Genomic DNA, 16838 nt, shown 5'->3' on the forward strand with positions numbered 1-16838 from the left:
CTTCATTATCAACGTCTTGTGTTTTATGTTGTTGATTATTGTCATGTTCCTTCTTCTTTACAGCATGCATATATGTTCCTTTGTGCTCTTTTAAATGCAATTCTAACAACATCATGGAAGTAAATGATATTGGTTAAATCCGGGAGTTGTGTCAACTCGGATCAAGTTTGGTATCAGAGCGGTCTTTGCATAGATGTGAATTGCGAGCGTGAACAATGGAACATGCACCATGCTTAGAATTTCCCAAAAGGTGGAAATAATGTATGAAGCTCCACAAAAAGAGAGAGAGGAAAAGGAGAGATTGTAGCTTTAGTTGCGAGCCACGGAAGAGGCCCCAGAAGAACTGAAGCATAGCAGCCATAATCTTCAAGTAGAGAACGTTGAATTGAAGATGCTTCTACAAGAAGAGAAAGAGGAAAAATAGAGTTTGCTACAACAAATACAAGCTAAGGACGAGGCCTTGGAAAAGTTGCAGCGTAACCCATGTGAGGTAAAAAGTAATTCTCTGAATTCATGTATGTTCCCTCATGATGATTTCGCTGTTTTTGAAAATCATACCACATGAATTGGCTCCAAACTGTTGAAGAAAATGGGGTATGAAGGAAAAGGCTTGGGCATTAATGGCCAAGATATTGTCAACCCCATCAAAGTAGAAAAATTACCCTGTCGAACAGGACTTGGGTATGTCGAAAAGGAAGTTGGGGAATGCGCCAAGACAACAAAAAACAAGTAGGAAGGAATAAATCAAAAAGTACATGAAGGGTTTCTAACGGGTTAGACTTAGAAATTCCAACATATAGTACATGGAGGCTTGCATCTATTAATGTCAGGTTCTCTCACCAGTGATAAGTGGGAATTCTTTAGTGTCCCCTGTTCATTGGATCTTGTAGGTGACTCAACTCCAACACATTTATTCATACCTCACAAGATCTATTGGGTTTCCTTGGCCCTAATTATAATTAAAGGTGAGTGTCCTCACATCAGTTAACAACATATATGAAGGACCGGTAATCCGATGATTTCTTCACATGCTCGACTTCGACACCTTCATTCGTGTGTTTATGAATTGTACCTAGAATGGACGGGACATGTGAAGACATATGATTTCATTTTACAACGACAACTACGAGTTTTCGGGTTGGTAATGGAGAATCCTGGAATGGAGCAAATTTTGGTGCTTACTACAAGATTCGTGACCAACCCCTATTCTACTAGCAGTAGTATGTTTTCTCATGTTTTTAGTTTGGGAGGAATATGCAAGGATCAAGATCAACAATTGAATGAGAACCATTCTACAAAGTTGTAGAACATGACACAACTCAAGTCATCTACAACACAAAGAACTAATATTTTTTTAGTAGTTAGAATGTCTTTTTTTTCATTACAAGAGTTACTAGATCTTCGCATCCATTTTAGTAGTGAGCACATTCCGGTAACCATTGGAATTGAACAGTGTATTATGGGGTTTTCAATTCCCATAACTGGTCAACTTGCACCAAACGAATAGATGGAATTGTACGATTCCGACAGGAAATGATTAGTACTTTTAATTCGACATGGAAATCAAGACCTGGCATTTTAGTAAGTGTAAATGATGGCCAAAGGTAATTATAGTAAAGACAAGCTACATTTTTAAATGCATGAATGACTTATGAGGAATGTGAAGGATAATTATTGTCGTCGTACAAGTAGCTACTAATCCACTACATACCTATGTCGCCACCTTATCCAATTGCAAGTATATCAAATACGTGTAATCATACCCACACGTCTCGATGATTCAAACTGTGTCAAATCAACATAACCTTCACTGAAGTTGCAAACAATAGAAGCATGCTAATTTATTTGACTGGTTCATCACATTTCGTCATTTAATCTTACATAATGGCAAAAACATGAGATTGGGTTACTCCCCCACACAACAAATCAACATGCCAAAGACCCCTATGTCGAGGTTTGAAGCCAGTGGGATTGAGTTTCTAAATAAACAGCCACAAGGGTGTAAGAATTTTGAGGAAGTAGTATACATACCCTTCTATGAGAAGTTCTAAGGGCATAATCTTAAGGTAACTCGAGATTTTGTAGAAAATTTTAATGGGGTTGTAGCTTTGTTCAACTAATTGAAGTTGGTTGTCTCGGAGGATTCAATCGCCCATAACATCGAACTCCAACAAATCTTTTTAAAAACTCGGTTAAGGAATTTGACTGCGACCAGTTTTTGGTGTCGGAGAGATGGAACCTAAATTGGAGCAAAGGGATTCCGCAATCATGAGTTAAAGAGGAGTGGCATGAAGCTTTGTACCTGGTACATAAGTATATTACTTGCGAGAGGACCAAAATGGCCAAGAATGTGCAAGCTTTCCTTGAGCATACTGAGACCAACATGTTCCACCAAGGGCTTATTAAGTTTCTAGTAGAAGCAAAGTTGAAGTAAGAAAAAATAGATTTGGGATCGTTTTCTTTGATGGGGAGGGTTTGAAGGAAAACCTTCATCGTCCACAATAAATAAGGGGTGAATTGCCTTGCTCAAGCGAAAGAAGAGAGATTCAGAAGAAGAATTATCTTATGAAGAATTGGTGTTAGGGGAGGACGAGCAGGTTTATGGCTAATCTAAAGACACGCATGTTTTTTAAGAAGATGACACCCTCTCGGAAGGATAAGGAGGTTTCAACTAGTAAAGAAGAAGAAATCCCTTATAGCGAATGAAGAGACTCCAGTACATAAGAAAACCACGCATGCAAAGAAGGATAGGCATAAAAAGAAGAAGATGAAGGTTGCATTAAAGAAAATATGAGACTAGGAAATATCTAGAGAAACCCCCTCTAGGGTTAGTCATGGCAACAAAAATAAGTCAATGGAAGGAATTGAGTGAAAGTGACAAGGTAGTTATTGTTAAAAATAAAACACAGACCCCGTACATGTTCTATGGAGGACAAGAGTAGGAGTTTGGAGGGGGTGGTTGAACTTGTGGTGTTTTCTTCAAGCTCAATAGTAGAACTAAGTTCAGTGGAGACTATTGTATCTAAGGTATGTGAAGACATAGATCAAAACCTGCTTAAGAATCAATGCCAACCACAGGGATGGTGGTGTCAGATATCCTTACATTCAAAGGATTATAAGTGACTAAAGAGGTACAAGTAGTTGATGCCCCTAGAATGCTACAACAACAAAAGGGATTTGAGCAAAGTAATGAAGTAGAGATGTTCAATGCTCCCGAGCTGGAAGAATTCAAATCAGTTGAAAAACTTAAAAGGATTGAGGGGTACGCTAGGAGATACAATAATCTCTTGAACTTGAAGAATCTAAGCTGACTAAAGGGGCACCAGAGACATCGAGTTATAGTAAGCTCTTAAAGATAAAGAACCTTAAACAACAAGTTAGAAATTTTAAGGTGCATAACACACATTTGGAATAGAAAAAACAAAACCTTGAAAGAAATGAATGTACACCTAAGAGCATCCAGGGGCAGGACAACAAATTGAAATTGATTTTTAATTAAGAGAGGTAAATACTAGTATGTGAAGCTAAGCTGGGTGGTACACCAATATAGAAAGTTGAAATTCAAGCTTTTTCAGGAGAAATAGTAGAAAGGTCCAGAAAGGTTTGACCTTTTGCTTCAAGCTACAGAAGGGGTAGTGTGCGAGGATGTGCAACAATCTAGGTGTGGGGTAGATGATGAGTCTCAACTTTGACCCGTCTATTGCACATATTGAACACCCTTTTTGTCCTATCACCCTTTGTCTTATCCTCCATTTTCCTACACTTTATTATTATTTCTGTCAATCTTACGACCTTAGCAGTTACAAGTTTACGAATGTGATTATTTATCATTAGACACATTTTCTCATCAATTAAGTGTGTTTTTTAGTGTATTTGCTTTATTTGATTAGCCTTGGGAATTGCAACTTTTATATGAGTTATGAGACTAGCAACTGTTGGTTACCGAAAACGCATAAGCTATGCACATAAAGTTGAGCTACTAGAGGTAGCCATGGAAAGAAATTGCCAGAAGCAACTATGAGTAGACAATTATGCCCAATTTTGACATTCATGTCCAACGACCGATTCAACCAAGAGGATCAACACCACTCAGGATGTTGTCTTGTTTTAACAAAATATCTCCATATCTGGGAATGTATTTATAAACGTAATATGTTCGTTGGATGGTTATGAGTCACATGCTATTTTTGTATAAATCAAAAGTATAGTTGTAACAATAAGATGAGGTTGAAACCCTTTATCGCAGGTACCTTGGTCCAAGTTGTTAGACATTATGAATTCTATATATGTTATTGTAAGCAATTTTAGTCGCTAGTCGTCATAATAGGATGAATTGTTGTCACAACCATCTTTTGAACACTAGTTCTATGTTCTATAAATTTTTGATGAATTAATACAAACACTTTGTTGTTGGTTCAATTGTGACTTAAGTTTTTACTCCTACAATGCTCCCAGTTAGGCAGTCTCCCTAATCAGGGATGCACTTGCAACGCTGTATGATTCATGGTAATTGTGTTGTTTTATTTAAATTCATTTGTGTAAACATATTTATTTAGTTTTCCAATTTTGTCTTTACTTTTCGTGTGTTGGATATTTTGCTCGTGTAGTGTGAGGGCCCTGTATGGAGAGTTAACAACCCGGGGATCTAGTGGGAGTTGAAAGACCCCAAGACTTGGACCAATCACTCTCATTTATTTTTTTGGTTTTGTTTTGTGTAAATGATTTCCTTCAACATAATGCGATCTTTGCATTTATTTGTTGAGTTGCAAGAACTATTGAACCTACTAGACACCACTATGACGTTGATGAATGGAATAACATTTTAAGATTGATATTTAATCTTTTGTTTATGTGGCATGCAAGGGGCGAATCTATGTTTAGTAAAATCCTTGAAAAGCGTGGTTCTAACATAATGTTATAGTCATTATTGATTTAGAACCAATCAAGTATTTTTCTACATATATTTTGACACATCTTGTCAGCTTACGAGCCCCAGTCGATAATTTAATGTTTAGCAATTTAAGCAATTAATTTGCCCAACACTTCTTCAAAATGGTGGCACATATTAATATGGAAGGAGCAAGCCCCCTTTAAATGCAGGTTGTTCCTTTGGGCGTTGTTGGAAGGAAAGATATTGACTTGGGATATTCTTGTTAAGAGAGGATGGGTAGGTCCTAGATTTTGTGTTCTATGTCGAATGAATGAGGAGTCTATTGCTCAATTATTTATTCACCGTCCCTTCGTAATTTCTGTTCAGAATGCAATTTTCTCTTGTTTTAACCTTGATGCCTGGTGGAATGGAAGCTCGGTTGAAGAGTGCCTCTAGACTTGGAATCAAAGGTTTATTTCCTATTTCCTTAAATTCCTTCCGATCTTTATATTGTGGGGAATTTAACTAGGGAGAAATTGTTGTCTATTTGAAGACTCTGTGCTTTTCCCTGCAGTTATTTCACATAATTCAGGATCGTCATATCTTGAGAAAGTGAAACTGCTAAAGGGGAAGAAGAGCAAGCTTACAAGAGATGTGGAGCTGTTGATTGGTATAATATGGGGATTATTTGATGGTGCCAATCAGAGAGATGTTTGTGGTGCGGATATAGTCATTTTCTTCTCCTAGAATCTGATGATTAAATGCAAATTAGGTATTGGCCAATGCACAAATTTTACAACTGAACTCCTTGCTATGTGGTGTGCCATGAGGATTTCCCTTTGGAAGCAAGTAAAAGTATTCAGATTGTATGGGGATTCAAAAGTTATTGTGGACTGATTCAATGGAAGAGCCGACTGAAGGGTCCTTAATTTAGAATTGCGGCAAAGGAAAATCCGCCAACTTCAGGAGCAATATGATGACGTGCAAATTCTTCATACATACATGGAAAATAATTCCATGGCAGATATGTTATCCAAGGAAGCTCTACTATTATATGTTGGGTTAGTTTCCATCTCAAAGGTGTCTAATGGTAACTTGTTGTCTGTTTTGCCTTTTAATCTGTTTGATCCTATTCAAATAAGATTTAGTTAAGTTCCAAGATATATTTAAAATCAAGTGAGCTGATATGCAACCAAAAGATTATTCAGTTTGATTTCCTATGAAATATCAAAAATATATTTTTTTCCTTTTGGAAAAAAATTATTCTCATTCTCATTTATTAATAAACAAATCTATTCCCGTTCTCATTTATATTAATATACAAATCCATACTACCTAACGATTTTACTTAAAAAAAAATATACATATCCTACCTCATTCTATTTTAAACAAATAACTTTTAAGAAACAAATACATATTTTTAATATTCGATGCACACATATTCATAATAACTTTAGATAAACAACCATCTACTTTCTCTCGGCTATTCCTCACTTTATGATTCATATTCATATTACTTTATTTTTAACAGCGTCAACCTTTTTAATCAATGTCTCCTATGAAAAAGACTTGGTAAAATAATAAAATGATTGAAACTAATGGACACTCCACCCATCAACTCACAATTTTCTATTATTTTTATTTAAATTAATCAAAACCCAATTTTATCCACCCATCAACTCACAATTTTCTATTATTTTTATTTAAATTAATCAAAACCCAATTTTATTTAGAAAATACAATTTTAATTAAATAAAATAAATTACAATTTATAAATTGTGAAAAGTGATTTTCTTAAATAAATAAATAAAAATAAAAATGTGTAACAAATATGAAAGAAGAAAGAAATATATTATTTTAACGTTCATGAGGTTAAAGATAGTCTATAGGACAGAGTACTTTTTCATCTGTTTGATGTATTGGGCCCTTTTCTATGAAGCTTCACAATAAATGCTCCAAGCTTCTTGACAAACTCCTCGCTAAATAGATTATGCCAAGAGCTAGCTGCCAACATATCTGCATAACTTTCCCTGTTGTCTTTGAAGGCCTCACATTCTAAAATAAAATGTTTTTCTGATTCCATTTTTTCGGAAGAACAAAAAATGCATACCCTTTCCTCCCACATTTCCTTTGGCCTTTTCCGGTGCCCTTTTCACAACAGAGTTGATGAGAATTAGTCCTTAACTGAGTAATAAGAATTTTGGCTCTCCAAGAGATATTGGCCTTTATGTATGCTTTTGGTTGATGATTATGAGTGGGATTAAACACTTCAATATATTAATTTTTCTTTCTTCCTAGCTCCTTATCCCAAGTACGTTTATGGAACTTTTTCATAGCAAAAGCTTTTATCTCTTTGTTGTTTAGGGGACACGTGTTCAAGCAAATACCCTATTTACTAAACCATTTGTTATTTTGTTGCATCCAAGTTTTTTTGCTCTTGCACAATCTATCATTAAAGATAACCTTAGGCCATCTACCCTCTTCCATTTGCTTAATTGTTTTTAAATACCTTATGGCTCACACTATAGCAATTGCTTCAACAGGAGCAGTCCCTGTTTCACTTAACAAGATATCATAAGGAACTACACTTTTAATCTTAAATGTAACAAGATATCATAAAAAATTGCGGTTTTAATCTTAAATTTGTTTATAATCAAAAGCTTCTAAATTTTCTCAATTTATCTCCACTACATATCAAAAGTACAACAAAAACACACTGCACAACCACAAAAAAAAAATCATTGGAATCACTAAAATCACCGGAAATAATTTGCTCATAGCCCACGTTCTCACTTTTCCCCAAAACACCAAATCAGTACGGGCGAGCTCCCGCGGTCATAATTTTCCAGAGACCATAATACACAACCTCCACATAAAACCCGAGAGACCAAATCAATTTTCTCAATTTATCTCCACTACATATCAAAAGTACAACAAAAACACACTGCACAACCACAAAAAAAAAATCATTGGAATCACTAAAATCACCGGAAATAATTTGCTCATAGCCCACGTTCTCACTTTTCCCCAAAACACCAAATCAGTACGGGCGAGCTCCCGCGGTCATAATTTTCCAGAGACCATAATACACAACCTCCACATAAAACCCGAGAGACCAAATCAGTACGGGCTATCTTCCATACTCATAAGCCATTCACCGTGATCACATATAACACAATATACAGTCCAATTGGATATTCTATCCATGACAATCATAATTGTCTGTATTTGTATTGGCTTCCGGAGCAATGGCGCAGCTCCATTTTCCTCCATTTTCAACACTCCCATCCACACCCTCACATATACATATGCTTGACAACCCGTACGATCCCAGCAGATATTCACACTCTTATTATTCCTGCAGCTTTCACCACAGAGAGACCCAACATTTTCCCAATCTTCTTACCAAAAGATTTCACAAATATCCAAATTCGCTTAAAAATGGCACAGGTTCTCCAGGTATCTCACAAGAAGATGACTGCCATAAACTGGTTCACAGTCCAGAGCATGAAGGAGGGGAGCTCAGCTCCTCTGCAATGGCCATCGCAATGTCAATTCAAAGGGTATCTGCCTGCCCTGTTAAATTCGTGCAGACAGTAGAGAAGGTGGGCAGAGGGGTTTTTTCTTGTCCCAGTGCTGAATTCAGGAGCCTCTGCAATGAACAGCTCTCTCTGTGTGCAAATATTATCAGGAAGGACACTATTCTATCGGTTAGTTTACATAATTCTCCTGCTATTAATTCTGTTAGTCCTAATTTTAGTTTTTCTAAACACTGTTCTATTGGTTAGTTTTCATAATTCTCCTACATTTCGTTTTTTTCTTCTTCTAATTTTCTTTTGATTATTTATTTAATTTTAAAAACATCCAGTATTACAGTCTCATCAATCTCAGTTTCACTTCACAGTGCTGGTGAATAGATTTTATCTTAACAGTCTCAGTTCCACTTCACAGTGCCGGTGAATTTATTTTATTTTTGTTCTAGTTTTCTTTTCTTTATTTATTTATTTTTAAAAATCATCCAATAATATAGTCTCAACAGTCTCAGTTCCACTTCACAGTGCTGGTGAATATATTTCATTTAACAGTCTGAGTTCCACTTCACAGCGCCGGTGAATTTATTTTAATAGAAGCGCGTAAGAAACACGCATTTAGTGGTCACACATAAGCTTCCTTTGGCTGAGATGCCAGGTCTGAGTATCTAAGGGCTACACGCTATAACATGAACTTGAAATTTCTTTAACTTTAGATGCCGGTTCAGAGAGTTTCTGATCTGGCAATTTGCCAGGATGGGCACCTGGCATCAGCCCTCTTTCAACATGCCATCCTGGTGGGCGGCCCACATTGAGAATGCAACCTTGGTGAACTGGTCAATACTACTTTAACCTCACCACTGAACCAAGGTTTGTTTGCATAATTTTAAAATTAAAGAAATTAGTGTTGCCTTGTTTCACATAAAAATTAATATTCTGTAATGATAACTCTCATAAAACTCCACTAGACTCTCTTGTAATGTATGTATACATCCAACCCAGTGGGTTAGGTTGAGTGTTTTAAAACAGTGAGAAAAAATGGTTTTCTGGGTGCGTAAAAAGAAGACAAGCCAGCGAAGGAAGGGTCTGAGCTTTGGTGTGAAACAAAGAGATATTCAGTGATGGAAAAAGGGAAGCACAGTGCAGGAAATAAGGTCTCGTGGTTTTGGGTCTAAGTCTGTAATGATAGCGCGGATTAGAGTGCATGAAAGAAGGGAAGTCTATCACAGAAAAGAGACATATTCAGCGTGAAAGAAGGCACATACAAATGCATCTACAGCTCGGTCTTGATCCGAAAGGAGGCTAGATATATCTTAATGTTGCGAACAGGTCTTGATCCGAAAGGAGGCTAGATATATCTTAATGTTGCGAACATCGGCATCAGGATAAAATCGGCAAGGGTTCGAAAAACAAAAAAAATTGTAAAATTCGGGAAAATATTGGTAAAAAGTCGGCAAACATCGGCAAAATTAAGATACCATAAAAATATCTTTAAAAGTCGGCAAAAATCGGCTAGGACAAAAAATCTTGGTTTTAAGATAAAATCGGGATGTTATCGAGATGTTCACAACACTAAAACTCGGACTTGAATCGACATATCTCAGAAAGGAACCAGAAGTAAGTACTGTAAATAGGAAGCCTACTACAGCATTATCAATGGCTCGTTCATGGACTTCAAATATATCTAAAGGAGGCTGAAAATATACCGAGAAGGAAACACCAGGAGAAGGACAAGGAAGAGTTTAGACTAGGGACCGAGTCTCCCTAGTATTGGTGCAGGACGATGCAGAAAAAGAAGATCAGCATAAGGAGCTTAGAAAGAGCAGTGACAAGGTCTTGGAGACATATTGGTTTCTAGGGTCTGTGTCATGGTCATGGTACGTGTCAATTGAAGATCTATAAGAAGAATTACTTTCGGGTTTTCCTCTCCAAGAGGGAGAGGCTTTGGCGCTGGCTTGAAAGCTACTTTCGGGTTTTCCTCTCCAAGAGGGAGAGGCTTTGGCGCTGGCTTGAAAGCCTTGTGTCTCTTGTGCATTTGATAATTGACTTGATGAAGAACATAATAATGTAAAGAAAGATAAGATCTAAGTGAAATAAGAATAACGAAATCACAAGTAATTATCATGAAAGAGAAATTGAATTAAACACCTAATTTCTCAACATGGAATCAGAGCTAAAGTATTGAAGACAAGAAAAGGCAGTTTTGCAAGAAAACACAAGGATCAAGTTTTGGGAAGAAGGTCAAAGATCAGTTTTCATAGAAAAGAGATCTACATTAAAAGGTCAAAACCCTAGATCCAAGGAAGAAGACCTTCATTCAAAGAGCAGTTTGCAGAAATTGGAGAAACCCTCAAGCCATCTCAAGAAGATCAACAACCTTAGTCAAAGGACCTACACATCAAGAAGACTTCATCAAATTATTATTCTGCTGAAGTCATCATCAAGCCATCCATGAGCATCAAGGATTCAAGGTGATTTAGCCCTCTTCACATCTCTTGAAGAAGCTAATCTAAGATGGAGCTTCTGCTGTCATCTACATCATCATCAACAAGGAAGCTGATAGAAGAAGAAAGCATATACTCAAGTAAGTATCTTAATGTCTTCATCTGAATCTGTCAAAATGACTTTTTGCAAGGAAAGCAACAAATTGTCTGGGACTACAAACTTTCTTGCATGGAAGAAAAGGACAGATCTAAATTTGATTGAAAATGAAGTTATGGATCACATCAAAGGGTCAGTGACTAAACCTTCAAAAGAAGACTCTCAAGCTTATGCCAAATACATGAAGGGAGACATAAGAGCCCAGAGGATTCTTATAGAATCCATAAAGGACTCTCTCATTCCCTATGTATCAAAACTAGAATCTTTAAAAGAAATATATGACAAATTGGTGGAGCTATTCTCAGTGAGTACTGCAGGAGAAGTAATATCTCTGAGACAAGAAGTATACAAGTTGAAAATGTCTAGAGAGGAGGGAATAACTTCATACTTTATGAAGATATGAGATCAACTGCAGGAATTGAAATGCCTGATAAAGAAATGAGTACAGTAGTGCTGAATGCTCTGCCGGAGGGATGGGGAGAAAGAAGCAACACCATTCCAGGATCTGTGGTCTCTATGTAAGATAGAAGAGACTAGATTAAAAGCTAAAAATTGATACAGGATCAAATGAAGAAAATCAAGCATATGCTGCCATGTCAAGGAGGAAAGGAAAATTTGGTAAGTTTGGTCCTCAGAAGAAAGGAAGAAACATGGATAAGATATGATGCTATGGTTGTAATGAACTTGGGCACTATAGAAAGGATTGTCCCAAATCTAATAAGGACAAGAGGAAAAAGGAAGAAGCCCATATTGTCGAAGAAAGGGAAGAACCTGATGAAAGAAGAAGTGAAAGATCTCTACTATGATTGAGATCATCTTCCTCTTTAGGAGGTTTCTGTCGGTTGTAAATAGTATGTTAGGAAGCATTGTATATTAGATAAATGCATCACTCCAGGATTGGCATCATGATAGAAGCATTGAAGAAGGAGCACTTGTCATAGGAGGATGTCTGCAATACACCTATGCACCAACTATGCCATGAAAGAAGTGGCTCCTGGGAACCTCACTAAAACAACATTGATAAAAGGTAGTCATCTAGATCAAGGGTCATCATTCAATAATCAATATGGAAACAGATGCTGACATTTTCTAATGGAGTCCTCTTTGGACTCACTGGTTAAAAAGAAAGCAATAGGTTTCCTTGAGAATTCTAACTTGCAGAATTATGGGATTAGGATATGATGACATATTGATAAAGCAGGTCAAGGGAATGAAACTCTTCACTCCAAGGAAAACTGCTGCAGTATAACTCAAAGGAAGGAAATGAGGTACATGTATATTTATGCTGACACTGGATGCTATGTAAACAGGTCATATGGTTGCAGGTAGTAGAAGTATGATCAAAAGAAGCAGACACTCTTCCGATGTACAGGTTGTCAATAGACATGTTCCACACTAGATGAAATCAACATAATATGTCTTTATATGAAGTATGAGGTGGTTGACTACAATTAAAGAAACTCTGATTGAAAGATCTTGGGAATGGAATGTGTGAGGAAGGAAGAGATTGTGAGATATGCAACCATGATGAAGGCAATCAACATCCAAAAGACCAAGAAGATTTGACTAGGAAATCTCCCGGAAAGATATGAAGACTCTGATGGAAGTCTGAAAAAGATGGAGACCCTTGACAATGGATATCTTTGGGAGATGTGTCAACATGTATGCAGGATGTTGATACCTATAGGAAGATGTCATGATGAAGAGCCATCTCGTAAGGTACTATTTGATCTAATGTTATGTTTTAATTTCTTGAATAATATCTGGATGAGTTCATGCAGGGCTACTGGAACAAGAGTTGTAAGTACAACTAGCTTTCATGTGGTGGATGGAAATTCCTGAAAGAAACATGATGAGGAAGAAGTAGCCATATGACGAAGGTTCCAGATATGTATCAAGAAGGCACTTTCCATGAAGAACCATGAAGAAAGATTTGACATGACGAACCAAGAAGGAAAGTGATCGATGGCTAATGCCCTACAAGGAAGAAGCTCGACTGAATTTCATGACATCAAGGAAAGAAATTGATCAAGCAGTTGAAGGACCCACAAAGAAGAAGCTGCTAATGAAAATGGAGAGTCCCTAATTAAAAGGGAGCTTTGACAAGTCCCTAATTGAGAGGGAGCTTGGGCAAGTTCTTGGTCAAAGGGAACTTGGGTACATTCCTTACAGGATGGGCATATCTTCCCTAGTTAAGAGGAAGAGATAGACACAACATTCTTGTCTTCACTTGGAAGAAAGAATGGAAGGGTTGGGTAATCATCTAGCATTTGATGCTCTTCGAGGATGTGTAGGGCATCTAAGATAAGAGTAGGCAAGAGGACCGATATTCTTTGAGGGTTGGGAACCCAAGATAAGAATAATCCTAGAAGGTCATACTCAGTGAACACCTGGGTGGGTATGTACCTTGAGAGACAATGATGAAGGTGTCTATAGTCATTGGTCTCGCCAACATTGTAGCTCATGGTCTCGTGGAGAGATGGAGCTATTAGTTAGGGTTTTGCACTGTGACAATGCTAGTTGATATGATGCTATACAGATGGGATTACCAATCAGATTCTTCTTATGAGATTCTTCAGATTGAGAGTGACCATGTACCATTATGAATACCTCCCTAGTTAAGAGGGAGTGTTGTAGAATGTAACTAGGTCCGGTCTTCAAGATGACTTGTAATTATGAATTTATGTAATGAAGAAGACAAATAAAATGTATTTTGTAATACTTGCATCATGGGTTTCATGAGCAAGGAGTTTTTATTATAGGTCAAAGACTTCTTCTTGATGTCTTTAGGAATTTGTCTTGTCATAAATATAATTAGAGTCATGTATATGAAGTCATGTTACACTCGTGTAAAGGACAAATTATTGATAGAACTGTATGCTTCAAGACCTTGTCACTATCTCCTTGGAGATGGCCTCAAAACAAAGAATGCACAAACTCAAGTCGGCTCAAAGTGAAGACACAACTATTCATAGGTCATGTCGGTTCATTTTCAGTGGAAAACCACTATATATAACCATGTGGACTTTGCACAAACTATAGGAAGAACAATTCCGATATGTCTAAGATTTCAAATAGCTTTTGTGAAAGAACAGTGAGAAAGAATGGTTTTCTGGGTGCGTAAAAAGGAGATAAGCTAGCGAAGGAAGGGTTTGAGCTTTGGTGTGAAACGAAGAGATATTTCAGTGATGGAAAAAGGGAAGCACAATGCAGGAAATAAGGTCTCGTGGTTTTGGATTTAAGTCTGTAATGATAGTGCGGATTACAGTGCATGAAAGAAGGGAAGTCTACCACAGAAAGGAGACATCTTCAGCGTGAAAGAAGGCACTTACAAGTGCATCTATAGTTCGGTCTTGATCTGAAAGGAGGCTAGATATAACTCGGACTTGGGTCAACATATCTCAGAAAGGAACCAGAGGTAAGTACTGTAAATAGGAAGCCTACTACAACATGATCAAGGGTTTGGTCTTGGACTTTAGATATATCTAAAGGACGCTGAAAATAGACCGAGAAGGAAACTCTAGGAGTAGGCCAAGGAAGAGTTTAGACTAGGGACCGAGTCTCCCTAGTGTTGGTGCAAAACGATGCAGAAAAAGAAAATCAGCATAAGGAGCTTAGAAAGAGCAGTGACAAGGTCTTGGAGGCATATTGGTGTCAAGGGTCTGTGTCATGGTCATGGTACGTGTCAATTGAAGATCTATAAGAAGAATAACTTTCGGGTTTTCCTCTCCAACAGGGAGAGGTTTTGGCCCTGGCTTGAAAGCCTAATTTTTGTCTCCTGTGCATTTGATAATTGACTTGATGAAGAACATAATAATGTAAAGAAAGATAAGATCTAAGTGAAAGAAGAATAATGAAATTACAAGTAATTATAATGAAAGAGAAATTGAATTAAATGCCTAATTTCTCAACATTAAGTACGGATCTAACATGAGTCAAGAGCGATCAAATTTCTTCACGTGTAAATTTCTTAGAGTGCAAAATACAATGTGTTATTTTTCATTGTTTAAATTGTATTTTTGGATGCTAAATAGAGTATGTATAGGACCAAATAAAAATTTTAACCATAAAAACTTAATTTTTTTCTTCTTTATATAGAAATATATGAAGTTGATACCCACATAAATTAGTTAACATAGATCTTCAAATAATTTATTTAAATCTCTTGTTGAAATATTTTTGAAAAGTATAAGATTTAAACATCTGATTCACACAAATTTTTTTTTTGGCCCAATTAATTTACAACATATTCGTTTTTTTCCAATTATAGCAGACATTATTTTTCTATTTAGAACATAATTTTTTATTTTTATTTTTTATTTTAAAGAGGCACGAACGGATAGACAAACTTATACATCCCCTCATATTGGGCTGTAGAATGAGCCTCTCGGCTCAACAACTTATGTCCTTACAGGAAATGCTGATTCACAAAGTGAAAAGAGGTATTACAAAGAATGAAATTTATTGAAATATTGTGCCTAGAACAATGAGCAACATCTATAGGACTAGTTATGCTGTTGTTTATAGAATAAGGTTAGAATGATGATTTACCTTGTAGTTTGCCCACAGAGAGATACCTTTCCAACTTGCTCGAGCAAGAGAATAAAGAATAAGGGAAAGGGAATAATAAGGGGTCTTTGTCAAGATATAGCCTTGTTAATCTTGAGAGAGTAAACAGGCTAATTGTGTGCTTTGTAAGGACAGTAATGAATGCCATTTCTTTGGATGGAAATGTGTAATATCCCCAATTTTGTGAGCATGGGAATTTTGCTCAATTTTGGTAATATTAATTAAAGGGGCAACTAGTATTTTGGGAGAAAGGTGACAAGTATTATTTTATTGCAAATTGGCGGCAAATTATTATTTTATTAAAATGGTGGAAAAAGTAGCTAAGAGGAAAATGCCCCCCACCAGTAAAATAATATTAAAAGGAGTTTAGAAGGATGGAGAGAAAATATAAAAGGAGGAGGGACTCATTTTGTGGATCATCTTTCGACTATTACACTTAACACCTCATCTTCTCTTGGAGCTGTTTAGCGCCAGAGCAGAGTGTTGTTTAGCATAGGAATTTCAGGCGGGATTCCACCCCATCTTCAGAGGACTTCGAGTGCCTCCCTAGTTGGGAATTCAGAGAGCCCATTGTTGGACTTTCATAGAGCCCATTGCTGGACTTTCATAGAGCGTCGTTGACAACAATATTTCCAACTCTGCGTATTTTCTAGGCGTAGAGGCAATTCAAGTTATTCATTGTGGTCCAACATACAACGAGTTGGAGTTTGGGTTATTTGCAGGAGGATTTTCCTAGTTGGAGCCGAGATTTTTGTGGTGATTTTTTAGGGATAGAGAGAAACAATTCTATGGGATGAAATTCTCTTCATTTGGAAGTGTGTAGGGGTTTCTGGCTTAGCTTGTGCAAGGGAAGAAGGGAGAAGAATTGTGGAGAGATAAGGGCCAGAGATTGGAGGTAAACCTCAAGGGAGAATTTAGCCAGTGATAGATTTGGGCATAATTCTTTAATATCAAATTGTGGGGCGTTTTTTGGTCAGATCTGGCGATTTGCACTTGTTGGGGGGTCACCGGGGGTTGGTGGATTTTGCCCAAGCCCTTTCTGGGTTTTTGTGGGTTTGGTGAGAGGAGTCTGGGGTTAATTTCATAGAATTTTCTGGGTAGTATTTCCGGCAGAAATTAGTGTTCTAGTCAGCAGTTAGCAACATAAGTTATTGGGGAAGGACGCAGTGCTCTCTAGGACCATTCCCACCACTTGGGTCCGTGAGATTTTTTATTATTTTGGGTTCCTTGTGAGGAGGCTCCAGTTAATTTCTTGGAATTTTCTGAGC

At 37.0% G+C, this 16838-nt stretch overlaps 1 protein-coding gene across 1 annotated transcript in view; it reads left to right on the forward strand.

Moving 5' to 3' along the window:
- The first annotated feature begins 7932 nt into the window (after positions 1-7932).
- LOC149173542 (chloroplast sensor kinase, chloroplastic-like) overlaps positions 7933-16838 on the forward strand; it is a 176584-nt gene continuing 167678 nt past the window's right edge. Inside the window, exon 1 of the mRNA XM_089424653.1 lies at positions 7933-8580. Within this exon, the coding sequence (XP_089280779.1) occupies positions 8119-8580 (462 nt within the window). The 5' untranslated portion in view covers positions 7933-8118. The remainder of the gene's footprint in view (positions 8581-16838) is intronic.

The sequence above is a fragment of the Pinus tabuliformis genome, chromosome 4_2 (assembly GCF_031772625.1).
Source record: "Pinus tabuliformis cultivar Carrire ecotype Pingquan chromosome 4_2, CPIR1, whole genome shotgun sequence".
Classification (NCBI taxonomy): Eukaryota; Viridiplantae; Streptophyta; class Pinopsida; order Pinales; family Pinaceae; genus Pinus; species Pinus tabuliformis.